At 40.1% G+C, this 13,478-nt stretch overlaps 1 protein-coding gene across 4 annotated transcripts in view; it reads left to right on the top strand.

Moving 5' to 3' along the window:
- Nucleotides 1–13,478, top strand: part of SPIRE1 (spire type actin nucleation factor 1) — a 128,183-nt gene that overhangs the window by 108,103 nt on the left and 6,602 nt on the right. For 2 of the 4 annotated variants that reach the window (XM_042031933.1, XM_042031942.1), the window contains 7 exons: nucleotides 3,511–3,601; nucleotides 4,341–4,483; nucleotides 7,099–7,272; nucleotides 10,589–10,726; nucleotides 11,785–11,855; nucleotides 12,577–12,604; nucleotides 12,681–12,811. In XM_042031933.1, the coding sequence (XP_041887867.1) occupies nucleotides 3,511–3,601; nucleotides 4,341–4,483; nucleotides 7,099–7,272; nucleotides 10,589–10,726; nucleotides 11,785–11,855; nucleotides 12,577–12,604; nucleotides 12,681–12,811 (776 nt within the window). The remainder of the gene's footprint in view (nucleotides 1–3,510; nucleotides 3,602–4,340; nucleotides 4,484–7,098; nucleotides 7,273–10,588; nucleotides 10,727–11,784; nucleotides 11,856–12,576; nucleotides 12,605–12,680; nucleotides 12,812–13,478) is intronic. The other 2 variants (XM_042031951.1, XM_042031961.1) reach the window with 1 other exon arrangement.

Raw genomic sequence — 13,478 nt, 5'->3', positions numbered from 1 at the left:
ACCAGTAGTGTTATTAATTGAGTTTGGACCTTTCTGAAAGTTAAGCTGTCTGGAAAGCTCATGCAGGCAGGCTTTATTCACAGAGGATAATTTTAGCCTGGGGAAAGCAGTCTTCCCTGACTCTTTTTCTCTCTTGCAAATAGGAAAGGAGGGGTTTCCTGACAGGGTGGCTACAAAGGCATCTAAGCTGAAAGATAGGAGGCTGGGAAGAAATATATGTGGGGAGAAATTTATCTCTTTGCATACTTTCTTGATCTGTGAAAGGTTGGCCCTCTTTGGGGTTATCCTGTGGGTGACATGTGTGGGTGCATAATTTGATACATCTGTTCTAAAAACAGAAGAGATTTGCATTCTGAGATCACTCATCAGTCTTTAAGATTACAATAGAGGCTATATGTGGTTTGTTAATGTGAATGAAGCTGGGCAGGATGCAGGAATACTAAGATCTGTCAGTGAGAGTTGGATCTTACAGCCTGTACCTCCGTGTATCCTGAAGCTTCATGCTATTTCACACAGGAAAATGAGCAGAAGTCAGTAAAAGAAAATTACGTAAAGGGCAATGTGAAATGATTCTTGTAGAAGGGAAAAATAAAATGTCTGATTGTGACTATTGATTAGGAAAGCAAAGTGGTATGGAGCAAGTTCTGGAACATACAGCGAAAGATAAATTGAAAATAAATCAACCACATCGAGCTGTCACAGAGAACCAATGCTGGACTAGTTTGAGTCAATAGAAATAGCTGGTGAAGCAACTGAGATGATAAAGATGCTCAGCAGAATACTGGTTGGGGCTCAGGAAGAGTGCTAAAGTAGTGAAGATAAACTGAAGGGAGTTTAGCTGGAGTTTTTCAAGGTGGTGAAGGACACAGAACATTTGAAGAGAGTGAAGATTGCTCTGTCCAAATGTTTTATTTCTTTCCTGACTTTCACTTTGTATGTAGCACATAGAACAGTGTGTGTGTTGTTCTGATTGCCTGTAAATGGCTCGGCCACCTCTTTGTCTGCAGTTTGAATTGGGCTTAACCTATTTGGAGTTACTCACTGGGAGTGAAATTCTGACTATGTTGTGCCCTAAATTACAGCCTGGAAATACCTGCACTGCTGAGCTGTGGACCTCCAAATGAGCTGTGATGCAGATGCATTTGCTTCCCACTGCATTCCCTTTGTTCTTTCATCTGTGTTGCAATGCAGGCTATGTCCCAATACTCAGGGTAGCTGGGCAGAGGTGAAAAGCAAGGTCTGATACAGCCCTATGCCCATTTTCTAGCAAGGATGAATACTGTATAAATTGTTCCTTCTTTCTGTCCTTGCTTTTTCTGCATCACCACTAAAATCACAGATTCCAAGGGGCATGGAGCAGGAAGTGCTATTTTGCTTTGTGTGGCTAAGAGAAGTATCAATCTAATAGTGACTTCTGATACAGATTTAAAAATTATATATTCCTAATGAAACTACGTCCATCTGGCCAAAAATCATGTCTGTAATATATTTAAATGTTTTAAGGTAAAGCCTTTAAAGCTGCAGCTTTCTCAGTAACTGTAAAATTCTAATTGTTTGGTACTCTGGAGAAGTGCAGAGTCCTGGATGTTGGGTTGGTCCAACCTCAAGCATAAAATGTCAGATAGTCTACAATATTACGCAACAGTTGCTGCACAGATATGGAGGAATTCATGCAGTTGTTCATCAGGACTTCCTACACAAGATTTCATTCTCAAAAAAAGCCTTCTATGTTTGAGAAATTGTAGGACAGCAATAACATCGTCAGTGCACGTGTTTTTGCACAGAAGTAATTTGAAATGACAAACCCAGAATACTGTTGTCTAAGTAGGATTTTATGTCCAATTTAACTTCCTCCTGGCTTCCATTTTCCCTGTCTTGGTTTATACTTACTATTTTTTATACTTAGCCACTGGCTCCAGCAGTTCATTCTTTAGAATAGCAGAAGAGCTTACTTAGTTCTTCACCTTGGCTCATTAGCTTCTTTGGCAATGGTAAACTCGTCTTCCACTCAGAACAATCTGACTTCTGCAAAGTGAAAAGTTGAGTAGTTCCCTTTGTACAGGGCTATTCTCCTTCTCAAAATTTAAATGTTTTACTGTAGACTTGTGAACACTGTTGCACCCCTTGTAAAGAGCAGTGCATCCAATTGTCATGCAAGTTCTCCATTGGTCTTTTAAGGCAACCATGCAGCAATATGCAGAGCTGTCTGAGCCAGCTCTGTAGGTGAACTGTATTGGTTCCTGCAAATAAAACAGCTGATGTAGCTCAATGTGCTGCTCAAACTTCCTTACAAGCTTCCCATCACAAGTGTTTTGTGGGGTCACAATTGATATGTTAAAGTGCATATACTGTTTTGGGATGTGAGCTGGTTTGAGACCCCCTGCAGAGTACTGTGTTGTGGCAAATAGGTGGCGACAGTGTCCTCACATACAACACCTACCCTTGAGCTAAGCCTTAAGTACAGATCTCCTGATGGGAATTTGCAGAGGCCTGTGTCCTGTGATGCGTGGTGCTCATTGAGGTGATCCTGCCAGCTTTTCTTTCCCACTTGCTGTTACCAAAGAAGGCAATCTTTCAGCCAGTGGAGGTTTTCAGCTGAGGAAATCTGTGAGAGAGAAGCTCAGCCACTTGCTGGATTTTAGAGCAGGTCACTTTTTTGATCTGTAAATCTTGACAGCCTAAATGATGTTAAGTCTCTTCGGTTGAAAGCATTCACATTAGAGGTAAAGAGCATTCATGCTCACTCCTTAGCACTCTTTGTTTGGGAGACTCCTGTGATGATCTGTGTCTTTGCTGGTATCTCATGGCTGAAGACAGGTTTTAGGTGACAGCAAAGGATTTAATAATTTGGGTGGCATAAAGCTTTAGATAGCTGAGAGGTTTTTAGTCAAAGCCCATTTCACTTTCCTTCATCTTGCAGGAGTTGTTCTTGGCTGTTGAGAAGAAGAATGCTTACACAGGGAATGAGATTTCTTTTAAATACAGAAGAAAGGAAAAACACACCAGGATTGGGAATAAGAGAACAGTGCAGTCAAATTCAGTTTAATTTCTCTTTACCTTAGTCGCTTGTGTGAGTGGCTCTCATTCCTTTAGAGACCAGACAAATCTAAGTGCTAATTCCTTGTTAGCGTGAAATATAAAGCTGAGTTAACATATCTGCGGTAGCTGCAGAAGTCCCTAGAAGTCTTTGAATACAACAAGAAAAATTAACAGGTTACAGTGGATTCATGCACCTCTCTCTTGATCTTGTTCTTTCGTGCAGTAGTTAAATACACTGAACTCTGATCATGTACCATTTATTTCAGTTTCTAGAAAAACTGAGCCCTGAAAATTCTCTTTTGCTCACTACTGTACAGAGTCAATGTTTTTCTCAGGACTTCTTCCAGGACTTTGAGTGACTGAATAGTCCAAAATATCTCTGATTGCTTGTGGTTTCTGTGTGCTCAACAGCAGTAAGAAAACTAAAAACAGTCCCTGAGGAATTATGTTTCTTTTCCTCTTGCCACACAGGAGGAATCAGTGCACAAATCAGGAAGTAGCAGCAGCATCTCTCCCTCACAAGTGGATGACCCCTCTCAAGAAGGCACCAGCAGCAGAAAGAGTGAGTTATGAGAGAGCCCACTGGCTGCTTTTACACACTTCTGTTGTCTTCTGTGCTATGAACTTTGTCTGGAACTTAAATGGAAAGCTGAAACTGAGTGTTGCTAATAGAATAAACCTCTAAAGCTGAACCCTGCTGAATAGGTCAAATGTAATAAACAATTGGAAGTCATTAGCCTCCACTCCGGGTGGATATCTTTGTGAAACAGAAGGTTTCATCCTTGAAGTTTATGTAGGACTGTAGAGGAAGTCACAAGTGAATGGAAGGGATTGCTTAGCTATGCTCATCTAATAAAATAATTTGGTACAGAAACATGTTCTAACCTAAGACCAATTTAAATGTTTCCTCCATCTCTGCCGCTGTGGCAGTGTTTGAAAGACACTTAGCAATCACCAGTATTTCTAATAAATACTTACTGGGAAGAGGGCAAGATCTATTGGGGTTTTTTTTCCAGGCAGTTATTGCAGGTTTTACTATGTAACAATATTTTTCATTTGTTTCAAAGTGTTTCAGTTTCACTGCGAGGGTTTTGTACTGAGCTGTGTAATCTGTGCAGTGTTTTCTGTGCATGATGGTGAAATAGGTGGAATAATATCCTGAAACCCTCAGTATGGATATGTAACTTAAGCCACCAGTTATAGGAATTCTAGCAAATCAGTGGCTGGATTAAGTACTGAGCAATGTTATCCAACAGTCCTTCGTAGAAGAACTAACTTTTCTGTACTGATTGCATCCTTAGTGCCTCCAAAGTTCTTGCCCATATCGTCTACGCCGCAGCCTGAGAGACGGCAGCCACCTCAGAGACGACACTCCATTGAAAAGGAAACACCAACCAATGTGAGACAGTTCCTACCCCCTTCAAAACAGAGCTCCAGGTCACTTGTAAGTGGAGTGGGTGGTAGGAGAGAGAAAAAGAGGAATGCTAAGAGTATAATGAAAATTAAAACTTGGCTTCAGTGTGATTAGAACATGACCCAAAGAAAACTCCTCAATTCAGAGACAGCTCTTGGCTACTAAAGGTGTTTTGAAATCAAGATTTGAACTTTGTCTCTCTAACATATTTATCCAAAATCCCAGGTACAGGTGCCTCAGAAAATATTTACACTTTGATTAGGACTCCAGGTAAACCACGTGTCTTGATTTTTGTTCCAGAATGTTACCAAAACAGATGAACTTCACCTTACTGATATTCCACTTGAATAGAGACAATTCCAAATCAGTGGATCTATTTGGGGATTTGGGGGAATTTTTTTAGTTGTTGGAAGTATTGCAGTTAATGACTGGATGAATGGAATGATTTCTTTTCTTCCCACCTTAAGAACTTGCCTGGTAATGTTTATGCACATGAAAGCTCTTTCAGTAATCCAAATCAAGGTTTGTCTGTGTTGCTTTGTTGAAGTTACTGAGGCAAAAACCTGTATTACTGCTTGAAAAGAAAGTACAGTGCATTTGATCAATTAGCTTTAATTGAGAACTGTTTTCCAGCAGAGTCCAAACAGCAAAGGGTATGAAATCCTGGTTCGTTTATGCTGACATACTGATTAGTGCTTTGTAATTTCATGCAGGCTATGTTCCTTGTCTCTTTTCCTACCAGCAGGGTTTCAAAGTGCGCCCCATGAGGTGCTGGTGAATAGAGAAATCGATAAACACATCCGAGTTTTGAAAGGAAGGGTATTCACTTGTCCTGTCTTGTAGTGCAGTGGTATTAAAGGGCTTTGAAGAGCATTTTTTTTGGCCCAAGAGATGACAGCTGGAATCCAAACCTCTTAGATGATGAAGCTGATCAGTATCAGGAAAAATATGTCCAAATATTCCCCCAACAGGCTTTTCCTTCTCAGAGAGTCTTCTGGATTTTATTATATCCTTCCAAGTAGAATGTAGGTCAGGTAGTAACATGTTGATAAATGCATGGCGCAAGTGGACATCTCCTGGCAAAGTGAACTTGGAGCAGGATGTATTGCAGCAGACCCCAGCTGGAGGGCTCCTTCAGCATGTGTTTGAAGTCACTGTCACGTAATATGGGTTGCCCTGTCACCTCCTGCTGCACTCACTGTATGTGGAAACCCAGACTTTATTTTCTGGTAGGCCCAGAGTCATTCACAAATAGTTTAAAGGGAGGAGGGGAAAAAGCGTCCTATGTTATACTGAGGCATTTTACACTTTTACACCCTTTTAGTGTATCTGAGTGTGCTACATTGTAATATTAATCTCATGTGTTTCAGAGGATCATGCAACTTAAAATCTTATATGAGGCTATTATTTTAAGTAGGTCAACCAAGTTCTTACCAGGATCTTCTTGACCACATACATATTCTCTCTCTGTCAGTCTGTTCATTGACATATGCCTAGAAATATGCATTAAAAAAAAACATTGCAGAAAAGCCAATTCAGTTATTCCATTCCCCCTGAAAAATACTAAAGGAAAAGAGAGAAAAAGCCATTAGATAAGTCAGGCTAATTTGGGAACAGATGGGAAGGGTTTTACTAGTTTATTTTGTGCTTAGGGGGGTTTTATTGTTTGTTTTGGTCTTTTTCTTTTTTTAAATCTTTACAGGACTGTCACCTAGCTTGGTTTTGACTTTGAAGTGGAAAAGAAGGAAACCAGTAGTAAAATGATGTTCCATTAACAAGAACCTATTTTATTTGATGCCTTGAGAGCTAATTCTTTATCTTGGCAATAGTGCCCTCTAGGGTGTGACAGACACCTACCTCCCTTAACACTCTTGTTTTTCATTCTGGGAGACGAGTTCTGATATGCTGGCACTGGCCCAGTTCCATACTTTGGCTTTCTGCAACTCTCTCCTTCCCAGAGGGATGCCAACCTCTTCCAGTGGCTGCGCCAGATGTTGCATCTGTAAAATTCCCAGTCCCAGAGTGAATGCTTTCAATAAGTGCAGAGTATTATTTATTTTATATTTGACATCACATTTCTTCATCCCTTCCTCCAGGATTGATGGAGTTTCATTTCTTATCACAGCTCCTGTGACCCTGGTGTCTCTCGAAGGTGAAAGAGGCCCTGTCAGCAAATAGTCATCAATGTCAGTGAAGCCAGGCAGGGTTTGCTACAGTCTCTCAGTCTCTTAGCAGGATTAGCAAGAAACTGCTCTGTCTTGCATACTAACGATGGTTTTGTGAACTGGCATCTCATCAGACAGAGCGAGTTAGGCCCAAGTAGGTGGGGAGGGGAAACAAACTTGAAAAAGTGCCAAACATAGTCCTTTTGACATGTCACCCTGCCAGTGCTACATGGAAAGGCAGGGTGGCTCAGTGATTTTGGAGGGGTCAGCCCTGGTGGTTGCTGTAGTGAGCTGATTTGGTGTTTAATCAGTGAGATCAATTCAGTGTCCTGAGATGTACATGTGGATGCCTTTGCAGTCTGTTTGCTTTTTAAATTATTATTATTATTATCATTATTCTTTTTCATGACCCAGAGGACCAAAGCTAATGGTTTCATTTATACACAGCGTTCGCTTCTCTGCTTCCTATCTATTGTTCAGGTTCCTAGGATAACAAGTTTATTTCCAAGGATGACTTTCAGACCACTTTTTTCAACTATGCAAACAGCTTCTCTGCTCAGCTCTCATCCCGTTGAAGCAGCCATGTGTGGGGTGGCAGGGGCTATGTACTATCTCTGTGAGAGAGCTTTTGCCAGCAGGTGGAAACCCACAAAGGTTTGCCTCTTTTTGCTGGCTTTGGAAATCACCTTCACCAGCATGTTCCCTCCTAGGGGAGCACTTCCTCAGCTGTGGCAAGAATTACAGCTTAGGCTGGGACATTGCACCTGATTGACTTTGATTTCAATGTGTGTAGGATATTTGTGTGTCTTCAATCACCTCACGGGGAAAAGAAATCAGTTCTGAAAGGACAGCAAACTAAAAATGCAACATCACCAGATTATCAATGGGACAGACCTTAAATATTACAGCACATGAAGATCCTGCAGCAAAAATTCAGCAAAACTGTTGTAATCCTTGGACTATGTTGAAAAGAATAAGGTTTTATGTTTCTCCCAAGATATACACTATGTAGAATAGAAGGGCACTTGCAATCTGCTTTAGTTGGAAAACCTACATATTGTTTTGGTCCTCAGCACACTTATGTATCAGAACTTGCAGAACAGTTCATATCCATGTAGCAGGGAAGGCAAATAACACTGAAAAGAAAAAGTAATCCATTTACCCCTATGTTAACTGAAGATGAATCATTTAATGTTTCCTTCTTTTTCTTATCTCAACCACTAAGTGGAAGGGTGAAACCTCTTGTAGGAGAGTTTATAGTTGAGATACCCAGCTGACCTTTTAGAAACGTTTAGTCTGCAAAAGGAACAAGAGTTTAGAGTGCCTGACTAATTGTGAATTGCAGAATTGAGAGGCCACTCCAGTGCTTGTTCATTTTGCAATTTACTAATGCAACTCATTTGAATGTCTAGTGACATCCTTTAATGAGAAGAAGGAATACATTAGAGTAAAAATGTGTTAGTCATAAGGACCTGTTAGGTGTGTGTACACTGAGAACGACCTACAAAGCACATTATGGATATGCAATTCTTACTACCTGCTTTTCCTGCATAAAAAAATTATACATACACATCTTAAGCTATAGTGTTTAAAAAATTATTGCATAGTCAGTGTTAAGCCAGTTCTCCAGAGGATCATGAAAACTTCAAGTTCAAAATAGTATTTTCAAATAATTTTTTTCCCCTTTAAAAATAAGGATACTGGCTTGTGTTTAATATTAAAATGAGTATTGAGTATAATTCTGGAAAATCAAGACCATTCAAACCACATTTTGTCTTTACCATGTTCTGTCATATGTGAGTATTGCAGAGTGCTCTCACTTGGAGCTGCCAAATTTGGGTGCAGGCTATTGTTGGAAGTTTGAGCAATAACACCAAAGCATCTTTGTTCAATGAAGTTTAGCCAGTGCTTAGCATAATTTAATTAATTTCCGTGCCTTAGAGGTAGTGTAGAAACAAAATATTTTCTTGTGTACTTATTTATATTCTGAAAAAGGAAAAAAAAACTCCAAGCAGTTTTCTGAAATCGGATTATTTATCTTTCATTTAATGTTGCATTAACATTTTGTTGTCCTTGTGTAACCACTGGAATTAAAACATTAGCATTTAAACATGTGAACATTTTCTATGTTTCCCCTGCTGCCTGCTGGCTGTTTCTATTGTAATGATACTCATTTTCAATTGGTATGACAACAGGCCCACATTATTCCCCTAGTACGTGCTCTACACCTATAGCAGATCTGCAGAATTTCTTCAAAGGAGCAGTATTCCCCGACGTCATCGTTCTGTAAATTAAAGGAATGGGCGTTCATGAGGGGGAAGGAAGAGCTTCAAGTAAGAAATGTATTTCTAAAGGACTTAAAGCTCTGGTTGATTGCAAGCATTCAGGCAGCCTCATTCACCTCGGATAGTTTCCTTCAGTCTCCCACGATGCGGACTCGAGGGGTTTTGCTGGCATTGTGTGCATCCCACTTTCCCACCCACTTCCTCTCCCGCGCCACCCCAGCCTTCAGCCGTGCCTTCCCCATAGCAAGGCAGTTGCTATGGGAAGAACCCAGAACAAAATGCTGAGAGCTGCTGGTTAGCTGTAAAGTTGCTCATAAGGAACAGAAGATACTTTGTTTTGGCTGTGCAGTTTTACACCTCAGAGCAAATTGCAGCTGCTTTTGATGTAGTTGGTTTTTTTCCAGAAAAATACCCCAAAGGTTTATCTGGCAAATCTAACAAAGTTAACTCAATTCTAGTCTTTTGTGGGGTACCCTAAACAGAGTGAAGTTTCTTTGTGTTCCCTTTCTAGATAGGTAAGACAACAGTTTTTAAAAATGTGGTGGTTCCTAAATGCTAATGTTTGCCAGGTCTGCAACGTAGAAAGATTTTCTTTTTAATCTGATGGAAAGACAGAACAGACCTCTGAGTACATGGAAATGGAGCATTTCCGTACTAATCCGATTCATCACTTCAATTTGTAAACGAGATCTCCAAACTGCCAGCCACATCTTTGTGTACGCTGGGGAAATTTCCTTCGTTCATTCAGAGAGCACTGCCTGTCATTGTCATTACTGCACAGTAGCCCCTCTGGGCTGCCTGAAAAGGTTCACTAAGCATTAAGCAATGGGAGTTCCCACAGAGGTTTCTGTCTTTCTTTTGGAAATGTATAATCAACTACTAGGCTGGATTACAAATTGGGTTGGTGTTTTTATTCCCTGGTACCAAATTCAGGAGTTCTGCATTCAATATTCTCCTAAATGCTGCAACACAGAACAGATACAAGATTTTGTAAGTGGAAAGTTGTGCTGTTAACTCTCTATTTGAGCCTCTACCCTTTATAATGCAACACTGGGTAACCAGTTCACCTGCTTGATACTGGAACATTATTCTGTAAAGCTTAAATTGCTGCTGTTACTTTCTGGGGCAGAAAGGAGAACTCTTCTACCTGAACTGATGTAGATTTTTGTAGTCTTGGTGTGATTTTGATCCCGTGAGCACCAAGATGTGGTACCACTGAATAAAAATTTCTGCTAGAATGGGCTACTAACAACTTTCCTTGGCCACTCTGGGCATCACAAAGTCTCAGAGAAATTATTTTATGTATACCTCAAACAGCATACATAATATAATGCCATCTACCATATTACATTTTCCGTTTCAAATTATAAATCTGAATGTTGATTGGCTTGAAACAAATGTTTGTAATAAAAGACAAATGGAGAGAAGGATCAAGTGGTTTGAGGAGGAAAGATGGAGAAAACTGTCATTTTTGTGAAGGCTGAACATAAGACCATCTAGATCACACTTAGGCAGCTTCCAATGGTTTGGCACTCATGCGATGCCCATGAATGAGCCAGTGCTATTCCAGTTTGATGGGAGAAACCCCCTGTTTCTGGAGTTACTAACCAGGTGGCTGGTTGTCTAGGTTGAACTCTGGAAGAAGCCTTTTGTCTTTGAAATAATATGGGGGTTTTGGCTTCCAGGAGGAGTTCTGTTACCCCGTGGAATGTCTGGCTCTGACAGTGGAGGAGGTCATGCACATCCGTCAGGTGCTTGTGAAGGCAGAGCTGGAGAAGTACCAGCAATATAAAGACATCTACACTGCTCTCAAGAAAGGAAAGGTAGGGCTGAGTCTGTGGAGGATCTGAAGGGTATTGAGGGAGGCCAGTTGCACGTTTGTTTCTTACCCTGTATTAGAGGGAAAGAAGAGTTATCCACCAAACATCCCCCTGAATGCCTAACACATGGGTCAGCTTCCTCGAGTTATGTCCAGAAACACAAAAACTTTTCATGGAAACACCTTGTTTGTTTAGATTGTCTATAAAAATGCAGTAGCATTTGCAATTGTCAGAATGGATCTGTACGTGTCTGGTTTAAACTTCATTGACTGAAGTGATTTCTGTCCCTATGCCTTCTGCAGGTTTGGTTACCTTTTCTGTTCCAGAAAATAGAATTGCAGATAGCAATAGAAAACTACAAGTTCTTCTTGTATGAATCCTTACTATCAAGCACAGAGGGAATTAAAGCCTTCAGAGAAGTCAAGGCACATGTGACCCCAGAAGGAGGTTTAATATTAAGAGACCCATTAACTAATGCATTTTTCTGTAAACTGCAGATTGGAGATTGGTACTTCCCAGTAGAAGCAGCATCCTTTTCTCCCACTTTTGACTTGCACTTCTTGAACACCTCCAGCAAGTCTGTTTTGACTTCACAGTGTATTTTATCTACAGGCCTATCTGTGTCTAGTATGCAGACTTGTTTTAAAGATTTAATACATTTAAGGCAGAGAAACAAGAATCTTATGGTCTCATTCATTACATTCAGCTGTTGCCTGTTGTCATGATATATAAAGCTTAGTCATGAGCTTTTATCAAATCTCAAAGTAGGTTGAGGCTTTCATTAATTTACCCCACTATTAAAATTGCTTGCTTTTATTTCTAACCAAATTTATCTAGTTAACAGGCAAGTTTTTAATTTAGGCAAAACAATTAAAGAACTAGTTCTGAATGTATGAAGGTACAATTCTGGACCTTCTTCGCCATATCATCTTAAAAGTACAGACCCCAGAACTGGATGTAGCACTGCCACTGTGGCCTTGCCAACAGCAACTGGTTGGTGAAGTCACCACTGTGTGGGACTTTGCTTAACATTGTGGATTCCTCTGTTCTTCTTCCTGTAGCTCTGCTTTTGCTGTCGAACAAGAAGGTTTTCTTTCTTTACCTGGTCTTACACTTGTCAGTTCTGCAAGAGGTAAATATTTAATGTCTGTTAATAAATGAGTACCATTTCAGAGGGAAAATTATTCTTTATACATTAGAAACCCTCAAACATTACTGCTGCATACTGTTGGTTGGGTTTAGTTCTGTAACAGTCTAAGTTAAAAAAACTTTTCAGAAACATTTCCTTTGTAAGTGATAGAATTGCTTTCTTAGACTGAAACTCTTGACTAAACGTGAGAGAAACACTCATTTGTTCTATGCTTATGGGAAAGCAAGATGGAATTTATTCAGACTCGCCAGTCAACAGTTCCACAACCTGTGTTTTTGGGGGAAACATTTAAATTTACTTTTTTGGCTATTTTTTGAGTCTTGGGGCAGGGGAAAAATGAGAAGGAATACTTGTGGGAAAAATGATAAATTTGAAGTTAACAGTGAGACAGTAAGTCGGAAGATACACGTAACCACTGAATTGCAGTCTCACTTACGAGAGGAGGTTTCTTTAGAGGAAAACCAGCTTCTTTTTCTTTTGTTTTTCCCCTATTTTTTAAATTTAGGTGTAGATCTTGTTCAGCATTTCTCCTTGCTTTTGGCTTCATGTTCTGATTGAAGTTACTATGCTGAAGAAGCTTTAAAAATTAAAATGTTTGTTTAAGGGGAGGATGGAGAGGGTTCTAACACCTGACATCCCTTATTCTTGATTTAAACATAATTTTTCCCAATGGATTGATTTGAGCTCTTGCTTTCTTTCACAGGCCTGTATGCTCACAGTGTTGCAAAAAAGTAAGTAAGGAAACTTAGGTTTTGAGCCTTTCTAAAAAGCTGCAATCTTTGTAATGATGCTGCATGTTCCCAACAGATGCGGCTGCCATCGAAGCCATACTCCACCCTCCCCATCTTCTCCCTGGGACCTTCAACCTTGCAAAGGGGAGAAAGCTTCATGAGGCCAGAGAAACCCTCTACCAGTCACCACCATTCTCTGCGGAGCAGGTGAGAAACAACCCAGCCTCACTTGTGCCTGTTGCAGATGTTCCCCGGGTGTTTCATGCTGGGTCATCAACCATGAAGGTGCTTCTCCTCTGTTTTGTAGTTGGCAATGTTTCTAATGCTTGTAGTAACTTCTGTGAAGCCTGAAAAGCCAGGTCTCTTCTACTCATTGCTTTGATTTAGAAATAGCAACAGTAACAGTGTCTTAAACCTTTTTCACATTACAGCTGAAAAATAATGAGAGTCTGGGACAGCTGTATTTCTGTAGCACCTCTGAAAAAATATCCTTAACATGTCTTTTTCTGGTGTGAATGAACTCTTTGGAGATAAATCTTGCAGGCTAAAATCACCACTGGATGGGAATTCAATGATGTCTAGTGCACAGATTTATCCTTTTTCCCCCCTTATTTTCATAATACCAATTTTCATAATTTTTTCAATATTATCAGGTTATCTGTTGGTTTTATATCTTATACACAGATGGTTGTCAAAGCGAATCCAAGTAATTAAATATAAAAGGAATGCTCCTTTTTGAGGGAATCTGCTGTATAAACGCACTGCATAGATCACCATTGCTATGAAGCTGTGTAGATTAGCCAAAGACATCAGCTATTTTTAGTTACTAGCAAGGTTGTTTTTGCCAGGACATAGATGTTACACACGCCCTCAG

The sequence above is a fragment of the Corvus kubaryi genome, unplaced genomic scaffold, assembly GCF_017639235.1.
Source record: "Corvus kubaryi isolate FWS band 111438036 unplaced genomic scaffold, C.kubaryi_AGA036_p1.0 132, whole genome shotgun sequence".
In the NCBI taxonomy this organism is placed as follows: Eukaryota; Metazoa; Chordata; class Aves; order Passeriformes; family Corvidae; genus Corvus; species Corvus kubaryi.
Note: the sequence above shows the minus strand (reverse complement) of the source record. Positions and strands in the feature narration are given on the sequence as shown.